This window comes from Oryx dammah, unplaced genomic scaffold (assembly GCF_014754425.2).
Source record: "Oryx dammah isolate SB20612 unplaced genomic scaffold, SCBI_Odam_1.1 HiC_scaffold_12, whole genome shotgun sequence".
Taxonomy (NCBI): Eukaryota; Metazoa; Chordata; class Mammalia; order Artiodactyla; family Bovidae; genus Oryx; species Oryx dammah.
Window position 1 is genome coordinate 25,809,285 of NW_024070196.1, and position 19,511 is coordinate 25,828,795.

General features: G+C 36.0%; 1 protein-coding gene across 1 annotated transcript; it reads left to right on the plus strand.

Moving 5' to 3' along the window:
* The first annotated feature begins 17,949 nt into the window (after nucleotides 1-17,949).
* LOC120870938 (non-histone chromosomal protein HMG-14-like) lies at nucleotides 17,950-19,028 on the plus strand. Its single transcript, XM_040250508.1, has one exon. It carries the CDS (start codon nucleotides 17,950-17,952, stop codon nucleotides 18,250-18,252), a length of 303 nt encoding a protein of 100 aa, XP_040106442.1. The 3' UTR covers nucleotides 18,253-19,028.
* The last annotated feature ends 483 nt before the right edge of the window (nucleotides 19,029-19,511 follow it).

The following is a 19,511-nucleotide window of genomic DNA, read 5'->3' on the forward strand; positions in this document are numbered from 1 at the left end:
TGGTTTGCACATTATAATGAATCATATAGCTAAGTCTAGCCCTCCATGTCCTAGAAGTATCCTTCACTGACTCCACACTGTCTCTTTTTCCCATCCTCCATTTCCACAACAAACCAGTATATCTAACTTTGCTTGACTGCAGGTTTTGTGACTGATAGTCTCTGGTTAGAAGGCTTTAATAAGTATCGGTCCTATTGGAATTTGTCTGACCACCACTGCCATAGATGAGCACATCAACAGTCAAGTTGGTATGAGACTCCTTTAGCCTTTTCCTGCTTGAGGCACCAAACTAGAGACTACCCAGAAAAATTTCCAAGGGTAGAATGAAAAATACATTGTGATATAGTCATAAAATGGCATGTAGTTACAACAATAATACACACCAACCACTGAATCCCACAAGCACAATGAGAGAAAGAAATCACATACATAAGAATACACTCTGTATGATTATACATGTACAAAGTGGCCAGACAAGCATATATAATCAGTACTGCTAGAGGTCATAATTATGATTACCACTGATGGCGGGGTAACTGGAAGTGTACTTTGGATAGTTTCTGCCTTGCTGTCAAATTCTATTTACAAATCTGTTTCTGATTACACAGGTGTGTAAAATATATAAAAAGAAAATGAACATTTAGTGAATTGGGTACTTTTATGAATCTGTGTAAAATAAAGAAAAGCCCCCTATGTTAAATAATATATTTTCCCATCAAGATATATGCTACTAAAGGGATTGTAGTCTCTTAAAGAAAAATAGATAGAATAAATTTCCATTTGATTATTGTCAAACGTTATTCAAATTTAAAGAAACAGGATGCTAATTTAATAAAATTTTATTTGACCAAATTAAAAAAAATTCAGCAAATTAGTATAGGTTGTCTCAAAACACTGCAGAGATAGAAACTGTATTTCATACATTAAAAATGAAATAGAGTACATTTTTCTATACAAATATAAACCTCTTATATTGACATATTCTCATTTTCTGATTTATATGTGCATGCATTGACTGAATTAAAAAAAATTACTTAGCTTAGCTGAAGACACATTTCTCTTTTACTTCTTCAGCCATTCTTTATCATTAAAAGCTCAATTAGGAAAGAATATCTTGTTAAAATCCCTCTATATACACATAGGTCAAATACACGATTATTTATATGGAGATCAGATTCTGAAAAATTTATTTCTAGTTGATAAAATACAGACATAACCACTGGACAAAAATATCCACCTAGTCAAAGCTTTGGTTTTTCCAGTAGTCATGTATGGATGTGAGAGTTGGACTATAAAGAAAGCTGAGCACCAAAGAATTGATGCTTTTGGAGTGTGGTGTTGGAGAAGACTTTTGAGAGCCCCTTGGACTGCAAGGACATCCAACCAGTCCATCCTAAAGGAAATCAGTCCTGAATATTCATTCAAAGGACTAATGCTAAAGCATAACAATAAGCATTAATTATTATAGACTGAATATGCTTATTTTACCAAATATTTAATTTATAATTGCCTTAATATTTCACTTAATTCACTTAATGTTACATTTAAAAAATCGTTGCAATCAGGAGACCATTTCCCAAAAACAGTGTGTTAAGAAGTGTGATCCATGAAATATATACCAAATGTGCACCATATATTAAACTCAACTCTGATATATTACTAAAGGTTTCAAAATCTGTTTACTATTTGGCAATTAAAATAAGCATGCTGTTAGTTATTTGATAATATGCCATATTTATTACCACTTATAACAGGGTTGATCAGTTAATGAAATAAAACGAAATCACAACTGGCTGTTAAGGAATCTAGAATAACTGGCATGTATGACATTGATAATACTCAGAGAGCCACACAAAATAAACTCTTCAAAGGAAGTAAAAATAAATCAACCTAATTAAATGAGGTAGTATTAGCAAATATGACAATAAAATTTCTCATTTTATTCATTTACCAGCAGGAACAGCTTTAAAGCTGCAGTTATTTTAGTTTCTGCCTTTAAATATTATCTAATCCTCAAAGATGATGCTGTGAAGGTGCTGCACTCAATATGCCAGCAAATTTGGAAAACTCAGCAGTGGCCACAGGACTGAAGGAGGTCAGTTTTCATTCCAATCCCAAAGAAAGGCAATGCCAAAGAATGTTCAAACTACCGCACAATTGCACTAATCTCACACACTAGCAAAGTAATGCTCAAAATTCTCCAAGCCAGGCTTCAGCAATATGTGAACTGTGAACTTCCAGATGTTCAAGCTGGTTTTAGAAACGGCAGAGGAACCAGAGATCAAATTGCCAACATCTGCTGGATCATGGAAAAAGTAAGAGAGTTCCAGAAAAATATCTATTTCTGCTTTATGGACTATGCCAAAGCCTTTGACTGTGTGGATCACAATAAGCTGTGGAAAATTCTGAAAGAGATGGGAATACCAGACCACCTGACCTGCCTCTTGAGAAATCTGTATGCAGGTCAGGAAGCAACAGTTAGAAGTGGACATGGAACAACAGACTGGTTCCAAATAGGAAAAGGAGTACGTCAAGGCTGTATATTATCACCCTGCTTATTTAACTTATACGCAGAGTACATCATGAGAAAGGCTGGGCTGGAAGAAACACAAGGTGGAATCAAGATTGCCAGGAGAAATATCAATAACGTCAGATATGCAGATGCCACCACCCTTATGGCAGAAAGTGAAGAGGAACTAAAAAGCTTCTTGATGAGAGTGAAAGAGGAGAGTGAAAAAGTTGGCTTAAAGCTCAACATTCAGAAAATGAAGATCATGGCATCCGGTCCCATCACTTCATGGGGAAAAGATGGGGAAATAGTGGAAATAGTGTCAGACTTTATTTTTCTGGGCTCCAAAATCACTGCAGATGGTGACTGCAGCCATGGAATTAAAAGACGCTTACTCCTTGGAAGAAAAGTTATGACCAACCTAGATAGCATATTCACAAGCAGAGACATTACTTTGCCAACTAAGGTCCGATTTTTCCAGTAGTCATGTATGGATGTGAGAGTTGGACTGTGAAGAAGGCTGAGCGCTGAAGAATTGATGCTTTTGAACTGTGGTGTTGGAGAAGCCTCTTGAGGGTCCCTTGGACTGCAAGGAAATCCAACCAGTCCATTCTGAAGGAGATCAACCCTGGGTGTTCTTTGGAAGGAATGATGCTGAAGCTGAAACTCCAGTACTTTGGCCACCTCATGCAAAGAGTTGACTCATTGGAAAAGACTCTGATGCTGGGAGGGATTGGGGGCAGGAGAAGAAGGGGACAACAGAGGATGAGATGGCTGGATGGCATCACTGAATCAATGGACGCGAGTCTGAGTGAACTCCGGGAGTTGGTGATGGACAGGGAGGCCTGGCGTGCTGTGATTCACGGGGTCGCAGAGTCGTACACGACTGACTGAATTGAACTGAATATCAAAATATTATAAAAGAGCATGTCATCTCACTTTTTCATGATTGACTTTTAGTAAATCTCATCTTATAATTATCTTAAGTTGCTTTAAGTATAGATATTAAGAGGATCACATACAGTTAAAGGGAAGAAAAATCTTTCCAAATACATAGTCTTAGCTCTGTGCACTTCAACAGATTTGAAAATATTTGCTATATTCTCATGATTAAGTAATGCTCATAGGGTACTAATATGCATTCATTATAATTATTTTTATGAATAGGTTACACTTTGTCTATTGAGTATGGTAACATATACTAAAAATAATACAGTTTATAACAAAAATAGTTTATCTCTGACAGATATCAAGAGAAACGCTCTCTTCCACTATAGCAACACAATTCTTTCTAGCTTATAATCATTTGCAATGCTAAAACTAGAAAGTACTTTATGCCCTTAATTATTGTTTAATTAGTATTTATACTAGTTGGTTAAATCTCAGAGTTATTTTCATTTTCAGATTTCACTTGTCTCCAGAGAAAATTAGAAAGACTTCATAGGAGAGATTTTAATGTAGAAAAATATTTCTTGGTCACAGAAATTATTGTCTGTTAAGAATCCATATTTTAATGGTTTTTCATTTACTGGTTTGTCCCTGTCTCTTATGGAGAATGTAGACAGTTACCTCGGTTTCATGCCTAGGAAATTACACTCAGGCAACACTGACTATAATTGATGTTGGTGAGTTGCTGTGCCCAAGTGTGTTTGTCCAAGAAGTGCTGTATTCCCCTCTTTCATCTCATCTTATAAATGATAACTCATCAACTTTTATGGGGCTTCCCTGGTGGCTCAGTGGTAAAGAATCTGCCATCCAATGCAGGACATGTGGGTTTGATCCCTGGGTCTGGAAAATCCCATGGAGAAGGAAATGGCAACTCACTCCAGTAATCCTGCCTGGGAAATCCCATGAAAAGAGGAGCCTGGTGGGCTACAGTCCATGGGGTTGCAAAGAGTTGGATATGACTAATCAACAAAACAACAACAACATATTTTATTGAGCATTTACTATATATACATAGCCAGATCAAGGGGGAAATAGTTGAGTGGTTGCCAAACAAAAGTTTTTTTTTTTTTTTTTAATTTATTGTAGCACCAAAACACTAGAAACAGTTGTTGATGATAACTGCACCCCTTTTTGTCATTAAAAAAATAAACTACCAGTTAGGTATTCTTGAATTATTTTTTGGCTAGTCAGTTGAAATTCTGAAATTAAATTTGAAAAGATACCATTAACTGGCATTTACTAAGAACAAATACTTTTATAATATTGTCAAACATATCTCAAAAGAAGTTGTTTCAAAACATAATACAAAGAAACTAAAAAGAGAAAACAAAACTAGAAAAAAATGACAACCACTCTAACAATATTTTTAGCATTTTTGAAAATCATTGCATATGTATCAGTTCAGTTCAGTTCAGTCACTCAGTCGTGTGCGACTCTTTGCGACCCCATGAATTGCAGCACGCCAGGCCTCCCTGTCCATCACCATCTCCCGGAGTTGACCATGCTTTTCTATGCACGCTTCAGTTTCTTTTTTGTCATCTCGATATGTTTTGTGTTATGTATATGAGAATAATATAAATATATAATATGACATATATATTAAATGCAAAAGCTCACTATACTCTATATTGTATATTGTCGTATATGGTATCTGCTTTGGAAGAACTTCACATCAAAGTTTAGCAATTTCAGTCTAAACAATGACACGTCAAATTTGATCTCATTATCTCTGTGTCCTACCTTATATAACTGAGACCATGAAACTTTAAATAAATTACCAAAGATAATAAGCAGCAGTTTGAATCAGTCGTGTCTTTGCAACCTCCATGGACTGCAGCCTGCCAGGCTCCTCTATCCATGGAATTCTCAAGACAAGAATATTGGCACGCCAGTGGGCTTCCCTGGTGGCTCAGAGGTTAAAGCATCTGCCTGGAATGCGGGAGACCTGGGTTCAATCCCTGGGTCGGGAAGGTGCCTTGGAGAAGGAAATGGCAACCCACTCTGGTACTCTTGCCTGGAGAATCCCATGGAGGGAGGAGCCTGGTAGGCTACAGTCCATGGGTTTGCAAGAATCAAACACAACTGAGCGACTTCACTTTCACTTTCAGTCCCTTCTCAAGGGGATCTTTCTGACTCAGGGATCAAACCCAAGTCATCTCCATGGCAGGCAAATTCCTTACTGTCTGAGCCACAAGAGAAGCCCAGTTTGAATCAAGATATCCTTAATTCTAAAGCATGAAGTTTTCCAAATAAATGTCAAATAAATTCACTGAATATTAATATTCTACACTAGTCACATTTGTACATTAGCTCATTATATTTTAACACTGAGTGGATAAGTGTATATTAAATTAACTATATATATATATTTAAGTATATATACATTTGTCCTTGTCCATAAAGACTAATTTTTATCCATCATGCTTTCTGTGTACTTGAAAGTAATAAAAATTATAAGGCAATAGTAACCCAAAACATCCATTTACAATTATTCAGATTATTTCTTCAGAAATATGTACCCACATAATAAGGTCCGAAAACAAAATTTTATTTCAGGCTTGAAAGTGTGGTTAATGGTATATTTAAACACTCTGTCACTCAAAACTTTCCAGTGGCTTCTACTCTCTTAAAGGCAAAGTGGCCTTTTGACCTTCACAAGCTTCCAATGATGTCGAATTCCTCTACCACTCATCCACTTGCTTAACCATCTCTTGCCAGCTCACTGTGACCCAACTACATTGGCTTCTAAAATGTTTCCCACACTTGAAAAATATACTTATGCCTCATAAGCCTTGAACTTGTCATTCTCTCTGCTGAAACTCACATGCTCTGTTACTTTGCATCTCTTAGATGTTGCCTCAAATATCCTTTATCAGAGAGATCTTCTTGATAAACTTCAACTTTAAAAGTTTAAGTATTTAGATTGTTTCCAAAGACCAGAACTGTATGTATGTGTGTGTATAAGTACATATTTATATTTATATATATTAATGTATGTGTGTTTGTATATCTATATTTATTTTCACACAGGTGTATATATATATACACATACATGCATATACACTCATATTTCTGTGTGTGAATACTTCTTTAGTGTAATTATTAGAATGGAAATAATGGGTTAACTGGAAGAATTGAAAACTCTAGTTCTAAAAGATGCATGCACTCCAATGTTCATAGAAGCACACTTTACAACAGCCAACACATGGGAGCAACCTAAGTGTCCATCAATAGCTGAATGGATAAAAAAGATGTGGTATATATATAGGAATATTACTTTGCCATAACAAAGAATGAAATGATGCCATTTACAGCAATATGAATGGGTCTAGAGATTATCATACTAAGTGAAGTACATTGGACAGAGAAAGACAAATTCACATAACTTACATGTGGAGCCTAAAATAAAGTGATACAAATGAATCTATTTATGAAATAGAAACAGACTCACAGATAAGGAAAACAAGCTTACAGTTGTCAAAGGGGAAGGAGTGGAGAGGAATAAATTAGGAGAATGGGGCTAACAGATACACACTATCATATATATATATATAACAGATAAATAACAAGGAATTACTGTATAGCACAGGGAACTATATTCAGTATCTCATAGCAATCTACAATGGTAAAGATTTGAAAAAATATAGGTATAAAAACATATATATATGTATAGCCAAATGACTTTATTGTATCCTTGAAACTAAAACAATATTGCAAATCAACTACATTTCAATTAAAAATAAGCTAACAAAAAGAAATATTAGATTAAAAAGTTGGTATTACATTCAAGTACTTAAACTTTGCATAAGCAATGCATAAGATCATCTATTTATCTGCAATCAAAGCCAAATCATTCATATCATCCTGTTTTTAAAGTATTTGTAAATAAAAAAGATTGATATGGTAATTAGTTGCCCTAACTTATAAACTTAACTTATAAACTCAATTAAAGATGAGAATCTTCTTAACTTTTACCTGGCTATTTCTTCTGTGAATCTCCTGTTAATAAAATGTTCCACTCTAAAATTAAGCAAATGTTTCCAATTATTTATTTCCCTAACTTTACTTTTAAAACTTAAAATATTTAATCAACTTGGAATTAATTTTGGTATATGCAATCAGGAAGATTTCTCAATTTTTAATTTTTCAAATGATTTGTAATTTGTCATAATGTTATTGGTTATATTTCCCCCACAATACCATCTCAATGTACACTGAATTTTCACATATATTTGAATTGCTTTAGGCAGTATTTTATTTCTGGAACAATACATATTTGATAACCAGTAATAAAAAGTATTAGCTTAGTCTTTCATTTTTACTTTCTGTTTTCTATATTTTCCATCTTTGCCTGTACTTTACTCCTTTATGGGAGTTTTATAGTTTGCTTTCCCAGGTTCAAAACAAAAAGTAAAGTTTGTAAGAAAAATTATATTAAATTAATTAATATAAGGACTGACATTTTAAATACTGAGTTTACGTTCTTCTATTTATATATTTTACTTGGTTAAATCAATAGAATTTAAACTTTTTTAAAAGTTTTAATTGTTGCTTAGTGATTTTTATGTGTGATTATTTTAATCATTTTTACTGTTATTGTAGTAATATTTTCTCTTGTTAGATTTTTGGGTCAAATATTGTTGATTTAAATAAAAAGCCATTGCTATTTGTATGTAAATAGTATAACAATTTTACATACTTGTATTATCATAGGTATTCATTTTTTCCTTTAATTGTAGTACTGATTTCCCAAAAACTAAATAACACTGTAGAAAATAATGACAAATGTGTATCATTTCTATTATTTTAATTGATTTCTTTTCTTGAATACTCGTTTGCTGCTAATTCCAGAAAAAAAAGTAAATGGTGAGTAACAGTAGTGATTTTGAGCTCACTTGTTTTAATTTGACTTAATCCTGATTTATGATTCTGATATTTCCACATTTAGCTTTCAGTTTGAGGTTCATCCATAGGCAGATGGAGGGATGAGAGTTAGAGAATAAGAGAGTAAGTGAGAGTGAGGGAGAGTGCAAAGGAAAAGGAAGAGATGAACAGAGGCATTTAAGAAGGAGAGAGGGAGAGAAAGAGACTTGAATTTGTAAATCTGTAACTGATGATGAATTTGTTAAATAACACTTAAACTTTAAATGAGCACAGCAAACAGAAAATTTCAAATCGTTAGTATGGTATTAGTAGATTTTTCTAATAATTACCCATTTTATTTTTATGTGTCCTGTGAATAATTATCTGTCTAATCCCAAGACATCCACCTCGTGTGGTGCAAACTAGAAATATTAGTGATATTGTTATTATTAACAGCTCTATTCATGCCAGCACCTTTGCTAGAAAGTATGGTCATGGTGGGATCCAGGGAGGAATATTATATAATTCAAATAAATAATTAACAGAAATAGGAATAAATCATAGTAGATGAATAAGATGGTCACAAATTACGTCAACTGCAGACTATGGTGTAATCATGTTATTTCCATGCCATCATCTCTACACAAGAGATAAAATGAAGGGTGTGCACACTAAAAGTGTGCATTAGTGGCTAATATTGAGTTAAATCTCCAAATCGGTTTTAAGGAAGAAATTAGATTCCTGCTGATTTTTATGCTCTATCTAAAGACTTCCGTAAAAGAAGACGTGACACAGAACCATCTGATGACTCAATTTATAGGTTCTTGACTGCAATGATCACTAAGATCATGGTTTATAGACTTAGCTTACACTTCTGGTTAATTTTAAGATGTCCTAAAGTAAATACTATATTTCATATCAATAGGACAAAAGAAGTTGAAGAGCCGATCTTCTGTACTTTCTGTGGCCATAAATCAAGATGATGTGTTGCTAAGAGAGCTGCCTGGGTGAAATGGGAAACAGATTGCTGCTGCCTACCTGGTATATCATAGCTTAACATGCTCCCTCAAATATGTCAGATGTGAATGCGGATGAAATCATTTAAGGAAAATGGAAATGCAGTCTTGAGAGGGGCAGACTTAGCGCTGTGACATTACAGATTATTCTGACAAAATGTATTTATGGAAATCTTTATGTCTCAGTAACTAGAACTTTATTACTGAGTGTTGATTATGGCCAGTTGTAGCTTCATGGCACATGGTATCTTAGGTAGAGATCATTTTTCCTTACTGAACACATTCCATCAGTCTGCAACAACATATATGGTGGTTTGACTAGTGCTGGGTTTGTCACTGCAAATGTTCTGTGGATACCTTCAGGAATGAATCAGGCAGATACAGATATTTCTCAGAGACTCAACATTCTGATGAAAAAAAAAAATACAGACTTGTTAATCAAAATAGAATCACTCATCAGAACTCTTCCAGGAGATTGGCTGTGAATAAAAGTCTGTATGTAGACCCAAAGGAACTCCGTATCCATCAGCAATGTTAAGAGCCTAGCTCACAGCATCAGCCAGTAAGGAGAACTGGTGTTCTAATCAATATAGAATTTGATATATTTAAGTTTTAGAGGATTAGTTTGCTAGAAAATCAAGTCAAAGAGATGAAGGAAACAAGTTATGGCCTTTATCACTCTTATTTATTAGTCAATTGCCATGGATAAAAATATAATTTATCTCCCCTGAGTTTCAACCGATGAAGTTAGACAGATAAAGGTATAACACTGTGTCCTTTAATCAGGATGACAGATGGGAGATATCTGTAAAAATCTATACCATGAGGTCTGTGATAAGGTTATGTCAGCATACTACATAGAACTCAAAATTTATTGAATACTGATTTCTAATACCCATCCCAGTCACTGCAACCATAAGGTACATTAAAAAATAGATCTTTAGTAGGTGGAAGGAATGGAGAATGATGTGGTAATTTTAAGTGAAGTACAATGTATCAAATATTACCTCTTTACTATATATATGCAGTATAACAAAGAGTCTGAAAGTTCAATGATAAAATTAAGTAAAACGGAGATATATGAAAACAATGACCCTCAGTATGAGAAAATATTTTGATAAGTTGAGTTGAGGCCCTCAATTTATGCAGTATTATGGAAACTGATTAGAAAACAAAATGAATTTCACCTTAGAAAAATTATATACCTGTTAAATGTATCACTCTATATTTAAAAATTTTTTCAAATATCTGTATGTAATGGATGTAAAAGATTACTTAAACTGGAACACACACACACACACACACACACACAAATCACAGCTGTGAAGGGACATGGTCACAGTTAACCTTAACATTCTTTATAGGATGAATTTCTATTCTATACTAGGTGGTTCAAATTATTATTTTTTAAAATAATACTAGACTACTTTTTGTGTAAGCTATTACCTCAAACATTGCAAGAGTAGTAGTAAGAAAATTTTCCACAAAAATATTTGTGACAAAATGATCTCAACCAAGGTAAGAGGGTACACTTGGAAGATAGAGGACAGGAGGGTTAAAATACTGGCCTGAGATCCATTCTCTCCAACTAGGGAGAGTACAAACACAGGAGATCAAGCCAACTTCACATTGGTTAAACTAAGCCACAACTTCCTGTTTCAGCTCTGACATGTAAAGAGCTTGGAAGTAAGCACAGCACACTGACTTCAACTGCGTATCTTGGTGGGATACAGTCTCAGGCCAGAAAACAAAACAAAACAAAAAGGGATCTTCAAATTTTCCTAGTAGATTTTTTCTATCCATGTGCAAAACCACTTGCTAGATTCTCTTATTTGAGAGAGGTCCTCGTTACCCCACCTGGATCCTATCACACTGCTCTGGGCCAGTCTCCTAATATGTGTCTCCCTCATCCTGCCTGTGGGCTGACATCCCAGGTCACATCTCCTCTGCACAGGATCAGCCTCTTCATCCCACTGAAGCTCCAACATTCATGCAGGTTTTCTTTCTTGAGGCCATTTTTCTTCTGTAGTGTGTGAGCCTCTTCACATTTCTCCTTAAACTCACCTGGACTAGCAGTCATGAGATCCTTGGGAACTTTCCTATATATACATCACCAGAGTTGTAGACAAACCAGGCCAAAATGGCTAGATATCTAAGAAGGGCAATTACTATCAAAAATAGGTGGAAAAGCAGTGTGAATATTGTTATACTGTAATTATGGTATAATTTCCAGGTATAGGAAAGGACAGGAAGCGAGCATTCCTGTGTGATCTATTATATTGATATATAAACATAACTTTCCCCATTCCCCTCTAGCCTTCCAACATTTCTTAGGTTACTCTTTATGAGTAACAAAGGTTTATTCAGAATGAATAACAGCTGAATTTGTATCCACCTGTGCTATGGATGTTGTATGATTTATATGTATATATATATGTATGATCTATATGTATACACATGTGTATATACATATATATATGATTTAAGCCACCAATACTAATAGTAAAACCATTGTAAAACAGAATTTGCAGAATCAGATCTCTTTAAATGAGAAACAAGCATGTTTATTAAGTAATGTCATATTGATTATAATGATGCTAAATAAAAATCTCTTTTCTAAAAATTTTGAAATTCTTTTTTCTCCTTCATAAGTTTTGTTAAGAACAATATAAAAGAAATGAAATATATTTTTTAGATTAGTGTGAGGTATTTGAGTATAGACTTAGAAGACAAAGTGTGATAATTTATATTTATACCCCACATTCATTATAAATGCTTATGTATAGCAATTAAGGAAATGAATTGTATATACACACTAATTTGAATTATACTTATTTATACAATATAATCACTATAGCTGATAATTTATTGGGATCTATATGCCAGGCACAGACACAGAGCAATAATTGGATTGTTTAACTTGATTTTCACCCCTAGCCCAGTAGAGATGATTACTTTTTCACTTTTATATATGAGAAAACAGATTTAGAAAATTACTTGCCAAATTCTCACAATTAGGAAAACAGAATAGCAAGAAGAAGCAGTTGCATGAGCTCAGAAATTTTAACCACTGTATCATTCAGCTTCACTCTCAATATCGTATCCTAAATCTCATACCTACATATATATATATATATATGATCTTACATGTGTGTGCTAAGTTGCTTCACTCATGTCCAGCTCTGTGATGCTATGGCCTATAGCCTGCCAGGCTCCTCTGTACATGGGATTCTCCAGGTAAGAATACTGGAGTGGGCTGCCATCCTTCCTCAAGGGTATCTTCCTGACCCAGGGATCCAACTCGTGTCTCTTATGCCTCCTGCAGTGTCAGGAAGGTTTTTTTTTTAACCACTAGAGCCACCTAGGAATCCATGATTTTATATATTATATACATATAATTTCAGAATGAATCTAATGTTTATTTGTTTTATCCCAATTACTTCAGCAAACTTATAAAATAATGTTTTACCAAAATATATCATTATATTTATACCAAAATATATCATTATTGAAATTGATTGAACTACTAATTTTCCACATTGAAAAAAGAAAGTGAAAGTGAAAGTGGTTCAGTTGTGTCCCACTCTTTGAGACCCCATGGACTGTCCATGGAATTCTCCAGGCCAGAATACTGGAGTGGGTAGCCTTTCCCTTCTCCAGGGGATCTTCCCAACCCAGGGATCAAACCCGGGTCTCCCACATCACAGGTGGATTCTTTACCAGCTGAGCCACAAAGGAAGTCCAATTTTACACATTAGTTTTCTTTTATAACAAAATACAAATATATGTCTCTCACACAATATGTGCAATTTTAGAAATTTAAATAGACTCTGATATTTTCCTACAAGAAAATTAATGCTAAATTGATTCTGTTTTGCATCACAATTCACTTCGCAAAAGTTATTGCAACAATGTGCTCAGGTTTATGTAATATAGGGGCTTCCCAGGTGGTAAAGAATCTTCCTGCTAATGCAGGAGATGTAGGAGACAAGGGTCCCAACCTTAGGTCAGGATGATTCCCTGGACTAGGAAATGGCAGTTCAATCCAGTACTCTTGCTGGGAAACTTCCATGGACAGAGAAGCCTGGGGACTACAGTGGAGCCACTGAGTCAGACACAACAGCATGACCACACGCATGCATGTAATATAGAGCACTTGGCAGTTGGAAACGAACACAGACAAACAACTTCCCAATAGGAACACACAATATCAGAAGTGAATATTATGCAGGATTCTTATTATTTGAACACTGACCTGGAATGGGTGACAACTCTTTCATCTTATATAATGTATAAAATGATTTACATAGACTGCAAGAATTTCATTTTATGATTCTATATTCAGTGCTCTTTCCCTATGTTATTTTAGCTGATCTATTACACTTAGTTTTATAAGTAGACATTCATTTTTAGATATGAAAAATTACTTATTATGTGTTTAAATACTATTTAAAAGAATACATGTAAATAAATGTTTAATACTAAAGACATTTTTAAATTCAAGAGCCTTATGTTTAAACATTATTTATATAGTACTCATAACAAAATGAGTAATTAAAAAGGGAACTAGAAAGATAATCAGAGATAGAGTATGGAAGTTGACATACTGGCTTACTGAAGCAAAGTAGGTGATTGTGTTGTCTCTTAGTTGATGCAAGATGATAAATGATGACATTGATGATAATGATGATAGATAGATAGCTAGATAGGTAGGTAGAAACACTCCTAGTCCATGAGATGCTTAAGTATTCCAGCCATGCTTTTCCATTATAAGAGTATAACCAATTTCTCTTACTTGATTTAGCATCAGACTTCAGATAAATAAGCTGAGATAAAAACAGGTAGATTTCTAAATGATAGGCCAGCCACTCTTTTCAAGGCTACTGGTTACTCGAACGGTGACGGTTACTGTGCTGTTAACTAATTAGCAGTCATAAATAATGTGAAAAGAAGAATAATTCTGCCTACAAACACACAAAATTAGACAATGATTAGTAATAAAATACTGTAAGCAAAATGAATATATACAAAGATAGTTTTAAGAGGGAGACGACAAACTTCAGGAATAGTCACAAACTAATTTTCTTCTTCAGAGATCATGCAGCTGCAAAAGGAACATTGCTCTCTACCTTTGTAGCTCAGGCTCTGTTTTTCCCCAAGGTCTGAGCCACACGAATTAGAAAAAAATAAGTTTCTTAGGGAGATCCATATTTTACTGAACAAATATTAATTGATTGAACAGAAAAAAAACTGAATTATTTTTTCCCCTGCAAGTGTTTCTCTAAATGAAGTGCCACCTTTCAAAAGTTACTAGATAATGAGCTTTGATGAGCTCATTTAAAATTTGTCAGTTGGGAATTAATTGCACATAAGATTTTATATAGCACTAAATGTAAATGATCTTATATTTCCAATTATCCCACTACTTAGATGTAAATTAGATAAAAGTCTTCTACTTTAAGGATACTGTATGTTAAAATTTTACAGTGTTTGGTATTTTACTCCAAAAACCTTAATATAAGAAAAGCTCAAATAATTTCAATGAGGGTGAGAAAATTTTATAATGTAGAATTTCCAGATGTAGATTATCCTCTGAAGGAGACTTTGTTTTGCAGATAAGTACAGTATTTTTTTAAAACAAAAGTGTCTGTACTGAGAACGAATTAAAGTTATGAATATAACATCAGTAACCAAGTCAGCAATAGTCCAGCTATGGAAGAAATATCCATTGTTTTCTTGTAATTGTTGTTATTATCTTTATGCCATAGATAATTAGGCAGTCCTAAATTTCCCACTGTGGTCAAAAAAGTAAGACCATAGGACTTTGAAAGTGCTATCTTTTTGATACCTCTAACACTAAGGACAATTTTATTAATTTCACATAAGTCTTTTCACACTTCTAAACCTTCAACTCTGACAATTACTCAAATGTATGTGTGTGTGTGCTAAGCCACTTCAATCATGTCTGACTCTTTGTGACCCTATGGAGTGTAACCCTCCAGGCTCCTCTGTCCATGGAATTCTCCAGGCAAGAATACTGGAGTGAATTGTCATGCCCTTCTCCAGGGAATCTTCCTGACTCAGGGATTGAACCCACATCTCTTATGTCTCCTTCATTGGCAGGTAGGTTCTTTACCTCTAGCACCACCTGGGAAGCCCTCTCAAATGTGGGCTTTGTGCAAACCAAATTTTCTGCATTTTGAATTAAAAAAAAAAAAACTGTCAAAATAATTTTTTTAAACACTTTAGCTTCATACCATTGTGTTAGAAGTCACCATGAGATCTTAACTTGACACATTATTTTCTAAAACAGAAGTAAAAGCGCTTCCTAGTTGATTTGCAAAACCTGATACTGGAAGCTTGGGGCTGGTGCACTGAGACGACCCAGAGGGATGGTATGGGTAGGGAGGTGGGAGGGGGGTTCACGATGGGGAACACGTGTATACCTGTGCTGGATTCATGTTGATGTATGGCAAAACCAATACAATATTGTAATTAGCCTCCAATTAAAATAAATAAAAATATATTTAAAAACCATACTTCTAAATACTGTTACAATATTACACAATTGCACTGTAGTGACCTGCATTCAGTTATATATTCAGCTGCTTCTGCTGCTGTCACTTCAGTCATGTCCGACTCTGTATGACCCCATAGACGGCAGCCCACTAGGCTCCCCTATCCCTGGGATTCTCCAGACAAGAACAATGGAGGGGGTTGCCATTTCCTTCTCCAATACATGAAAGTGAAAAGTCAAAGTGAAGTCGCTCAGTCCTGTCCAACTCTTAGCAACCCCATGGACTGCAGCCCACCAGGCTCCTCCATCCATGGGATTTTCCAGGCAAGACTACTGAAGAGGGGTGCCATTGCCTTCCAGCTAATGTGATTATTTTATTAGAGATCTGCTTGTCATTTGTATTATTGCAGAGTAACACAGTTGTGCCTGCTGTATTTCAACAATGATCCTTCAAGTCTCACAAAGAAACACTTGAGAATGAAGTAGCAGAATATTATTCTTGTACATGTAAATATCAGGTTTTCTAGAAGGAAAAAACTTGTATGTTCCTAATTATTTCTACTCACCTCCTGCGTTTGGACGTCTAGGGAGGAGGGGTTGCTTGTGTTCTTATCCTCATGCACAGAAATGCTTAAAGTCCTTGTGTGCCTGTTGTCCAGTTCTCTCTTGTCTCTTGTTCGCTATCTGACCATGTGGTAGACATCACAAACCATTCATCAAAGTGTACTTTTGTGACTATTTCTATAGTGTTAAGTATCAGCAATTTTTTCTTTCAGTTCAGTTCAGTTGCTCAGTTGTGCTGACTCTTTGCGACCCCATGAATCGCAGCACGCCAGGCCTCCCTGTCCATCACCAACTCCCGGAGTTCATTCAGACTCACGTCCATTGAGTCAGTGATGCCATCCAGCCATCTCATCCTCTGTCGTCCCCTTCTCCTCCTGCCCCCAATCCCTCCCAGCATCACAGTCTTTTCCAATGAGTCAACTCTTCGCAAGAGGTGGCCAAAGTACTAGAGTTTCAGCTTTAGCATCACTACTTCCAAAGAAATCCCAGGACTGCTTTCCTTCAGAATGGACTGGTTGGATCTCCTTGCAGTCCAAGGGACTCTCAAGAGTCTTCTCCAACACCACAGTTCAAAAGCATCAATTCTTCGGTGCTCAGCCTTCTTCACAGTCCAACTCTCACATCCATACATGACCACTGGAAAAAAAAGCCTTGACTAGACGGACCTTAGTTGGCAAAGTAATGTCTCTGCTTTTGAACATGCTATCTAGGTTGGTCATAACTTTTCTTCCAAGGAGTAACCGTCTTTTAATTTCATGGCTGCAGTCACCATCTGCAGTGATTTTGGAGCCCCCAAAAATAAAGTCTGACACTGTTCCCACTATTTCCCCATCTATTTCCCATGAAGTGATGGGACCGGATGCATTGACCTTCGTTTTCGGAATGTTGAGCTTTAAGTCAACTTTTTCACTCTCCTCTTTCACTTTCATCAAGAGGCTTTTTAGTTCCTCTTCACTTTCTGCCATAAGGGTGGTGTCATCTGCATATCTGAGGTTACTGATATTTCCCCCAGCAATCTTGATTCCAGCTTGTATTTCTTCCAGTCCAGCGTCTCTCATGATGTACTCTGCATATAAGTTGAGTAAGCAGACAATACACAGCCTTGACATACTCCTTTTCCTATTTGGAACCAGTCTGTTGTTCCATGTCCGGTTCTAACTGTTGCTTCCTGACCTGCAGACAGATTTCTCAAGAGGCAGGTCAGGTGGTCTGGTATTCCCATCTCTCTCAGAATTTTCCACAGTTGATTGTGATCTACACAGTCAAAGGCTTTGACATAGTCAATAAAGCAGAAATAGATGTTTTTCTGGAACTCTCTTGCTTTTTTGATGATCGAGCGGATGTTGGCAATTTGATCTCTGGTTCCTCTGCCTCTTCTAAAACCAGCTTGGGGTTCTCCCACCACCCCCGCCGGGGGTCCCAGCTGCTTGGGCGGCGGTAGGAGCGGCTGCGGTCAGGCTACTCAGCTTCGCGAAGGCTCTCGTCGCACCGCGGCCCTCAGGCACCGGGCTCTCGCCCGCCTGGTCTCCACCATGCCCAAGAGGAAGGTCAGCTCCGCTAAGGAGGAGGCGGAGGAGGAGTCCAAGAGGAGATCGGCGAGGTTGTCAGCTAAACCGGCTCCTGCAAAAGTGGAAACGAAGCCAAAAAAGGCGGCGGGAAAGGATAAATCTTCAGACAAAAAAGTGCAAACAAAAGGGAAAAGAGAAGCAAAGGGAAAACAGGCGGAAGTGGCCAACCAGGAGACTAAAGACTTACCTGCAGAAAATGGAGAAACTAAAAACGAGGAGAGGCCAGCCTCTGATGAAGCAGAAGAGAAAGAAGCCAAGTCTGATTAATAAGCACACACCGAGTCCTGTCAGTGGTCCCTGTTTCCCTTCTTGTACAATCCAGAGGAATATTTTTATCAACTATTTAGTAAATGCAAGTTTTTTAGTAGCTCTAGAAACATTTTTAAAAAGGAGGGAATCCCACCTCATCCCATTTTTTAAGTGTAAATGCTTTTTTTTTAAGAGGTGAAATCATTTAGTGGTTGTTTATTTTTTGGTACAACCAGAAAATGGTGAGATATTGGATATGGGAGGCTTTGATTGTCTTGGGTGTCAGCTTAACATTCCATAGATGGGGAGTAGCTTTTATATCCTATAATACAAAAGCATACTAAATGGCAGTTTGGAGTCAGTTGTGCATTTAATGTCTTGAACACTTTAAATTACTTCTCTTCCCATATTGTTTTGGTAGAATTATTTCCTACAGTAAACCACTTTGATCTTGGCTTTCCTGGTCAGAATTTTGTGCACTATATTATAACATCTTTGGTCGTGATAGTCCAGTTTTCCTAGTAATTTGGTTAATGTGCTGTAAACAATTGACAGTTTGGGTATGTGATATTAAATTGTGAATCAGTGGGGCTTATGATGTAACAACATATCAATATTTGAAGATATTGGTATTTGATATCCTGTTAAGGAAAGTTTGCTCCAAATTTTAAGCTGGAAACTCACTGGAATAACTGTTAAGAATCACAACTACCTGATATTTTAGATTTCTGGTATGTATGTGAAGAATTGTGTACAAATTGAAATGTCTGTGTAGTGATCCTCAAAACAACCAATAAATTCTGTTATAAAAGAAAAACAAATAAATAAAACCAGCTTGAACATCAGGGAGTTCACGGTTCACGTATTGCTGACGGCTGGCTTGGAGAATTTTGAGCATTCCTTTACTAGCATGGGAAATGAGTGCAATTGTGCAGTAGTTTGAGCACTCTTTGGCATTGCCTTTCTTTGGAATTGGAATGAAAACACATTTTCCAGTCCTGTGGGCACTGCTGATTTTTCCAAATTGGCTGGTATATTGAGTGCTGCACTTTCACAGCATCATCTTTCAAGATTTGAAACAGCTCAGCTGGAATTCCATCACCTCCACTAGCTTTGTTCATAGTGATGCTTTCTAGGCCCACTTGACTTCACATTCCAGGATGTCTGGCTCTAGGTGAGTGATCACACCATCATAATTATCTTGGGCATGAAGATCTTTTTTGTACAGTTCTTCTGTGTAGTCTTGCCACCTCTTCTTAACATGTTCTGCTTCTATT

Excerpts from the sequence above, each read along its gene's own strand:
- LOC120870938 (XM_040250508.1), top strand. The coding sequence starts at position 17,950 with ATGCCCAAGAGGAAGGTCAGCTCCGCTAAGGAGGAGGCGGAGGAGGAG.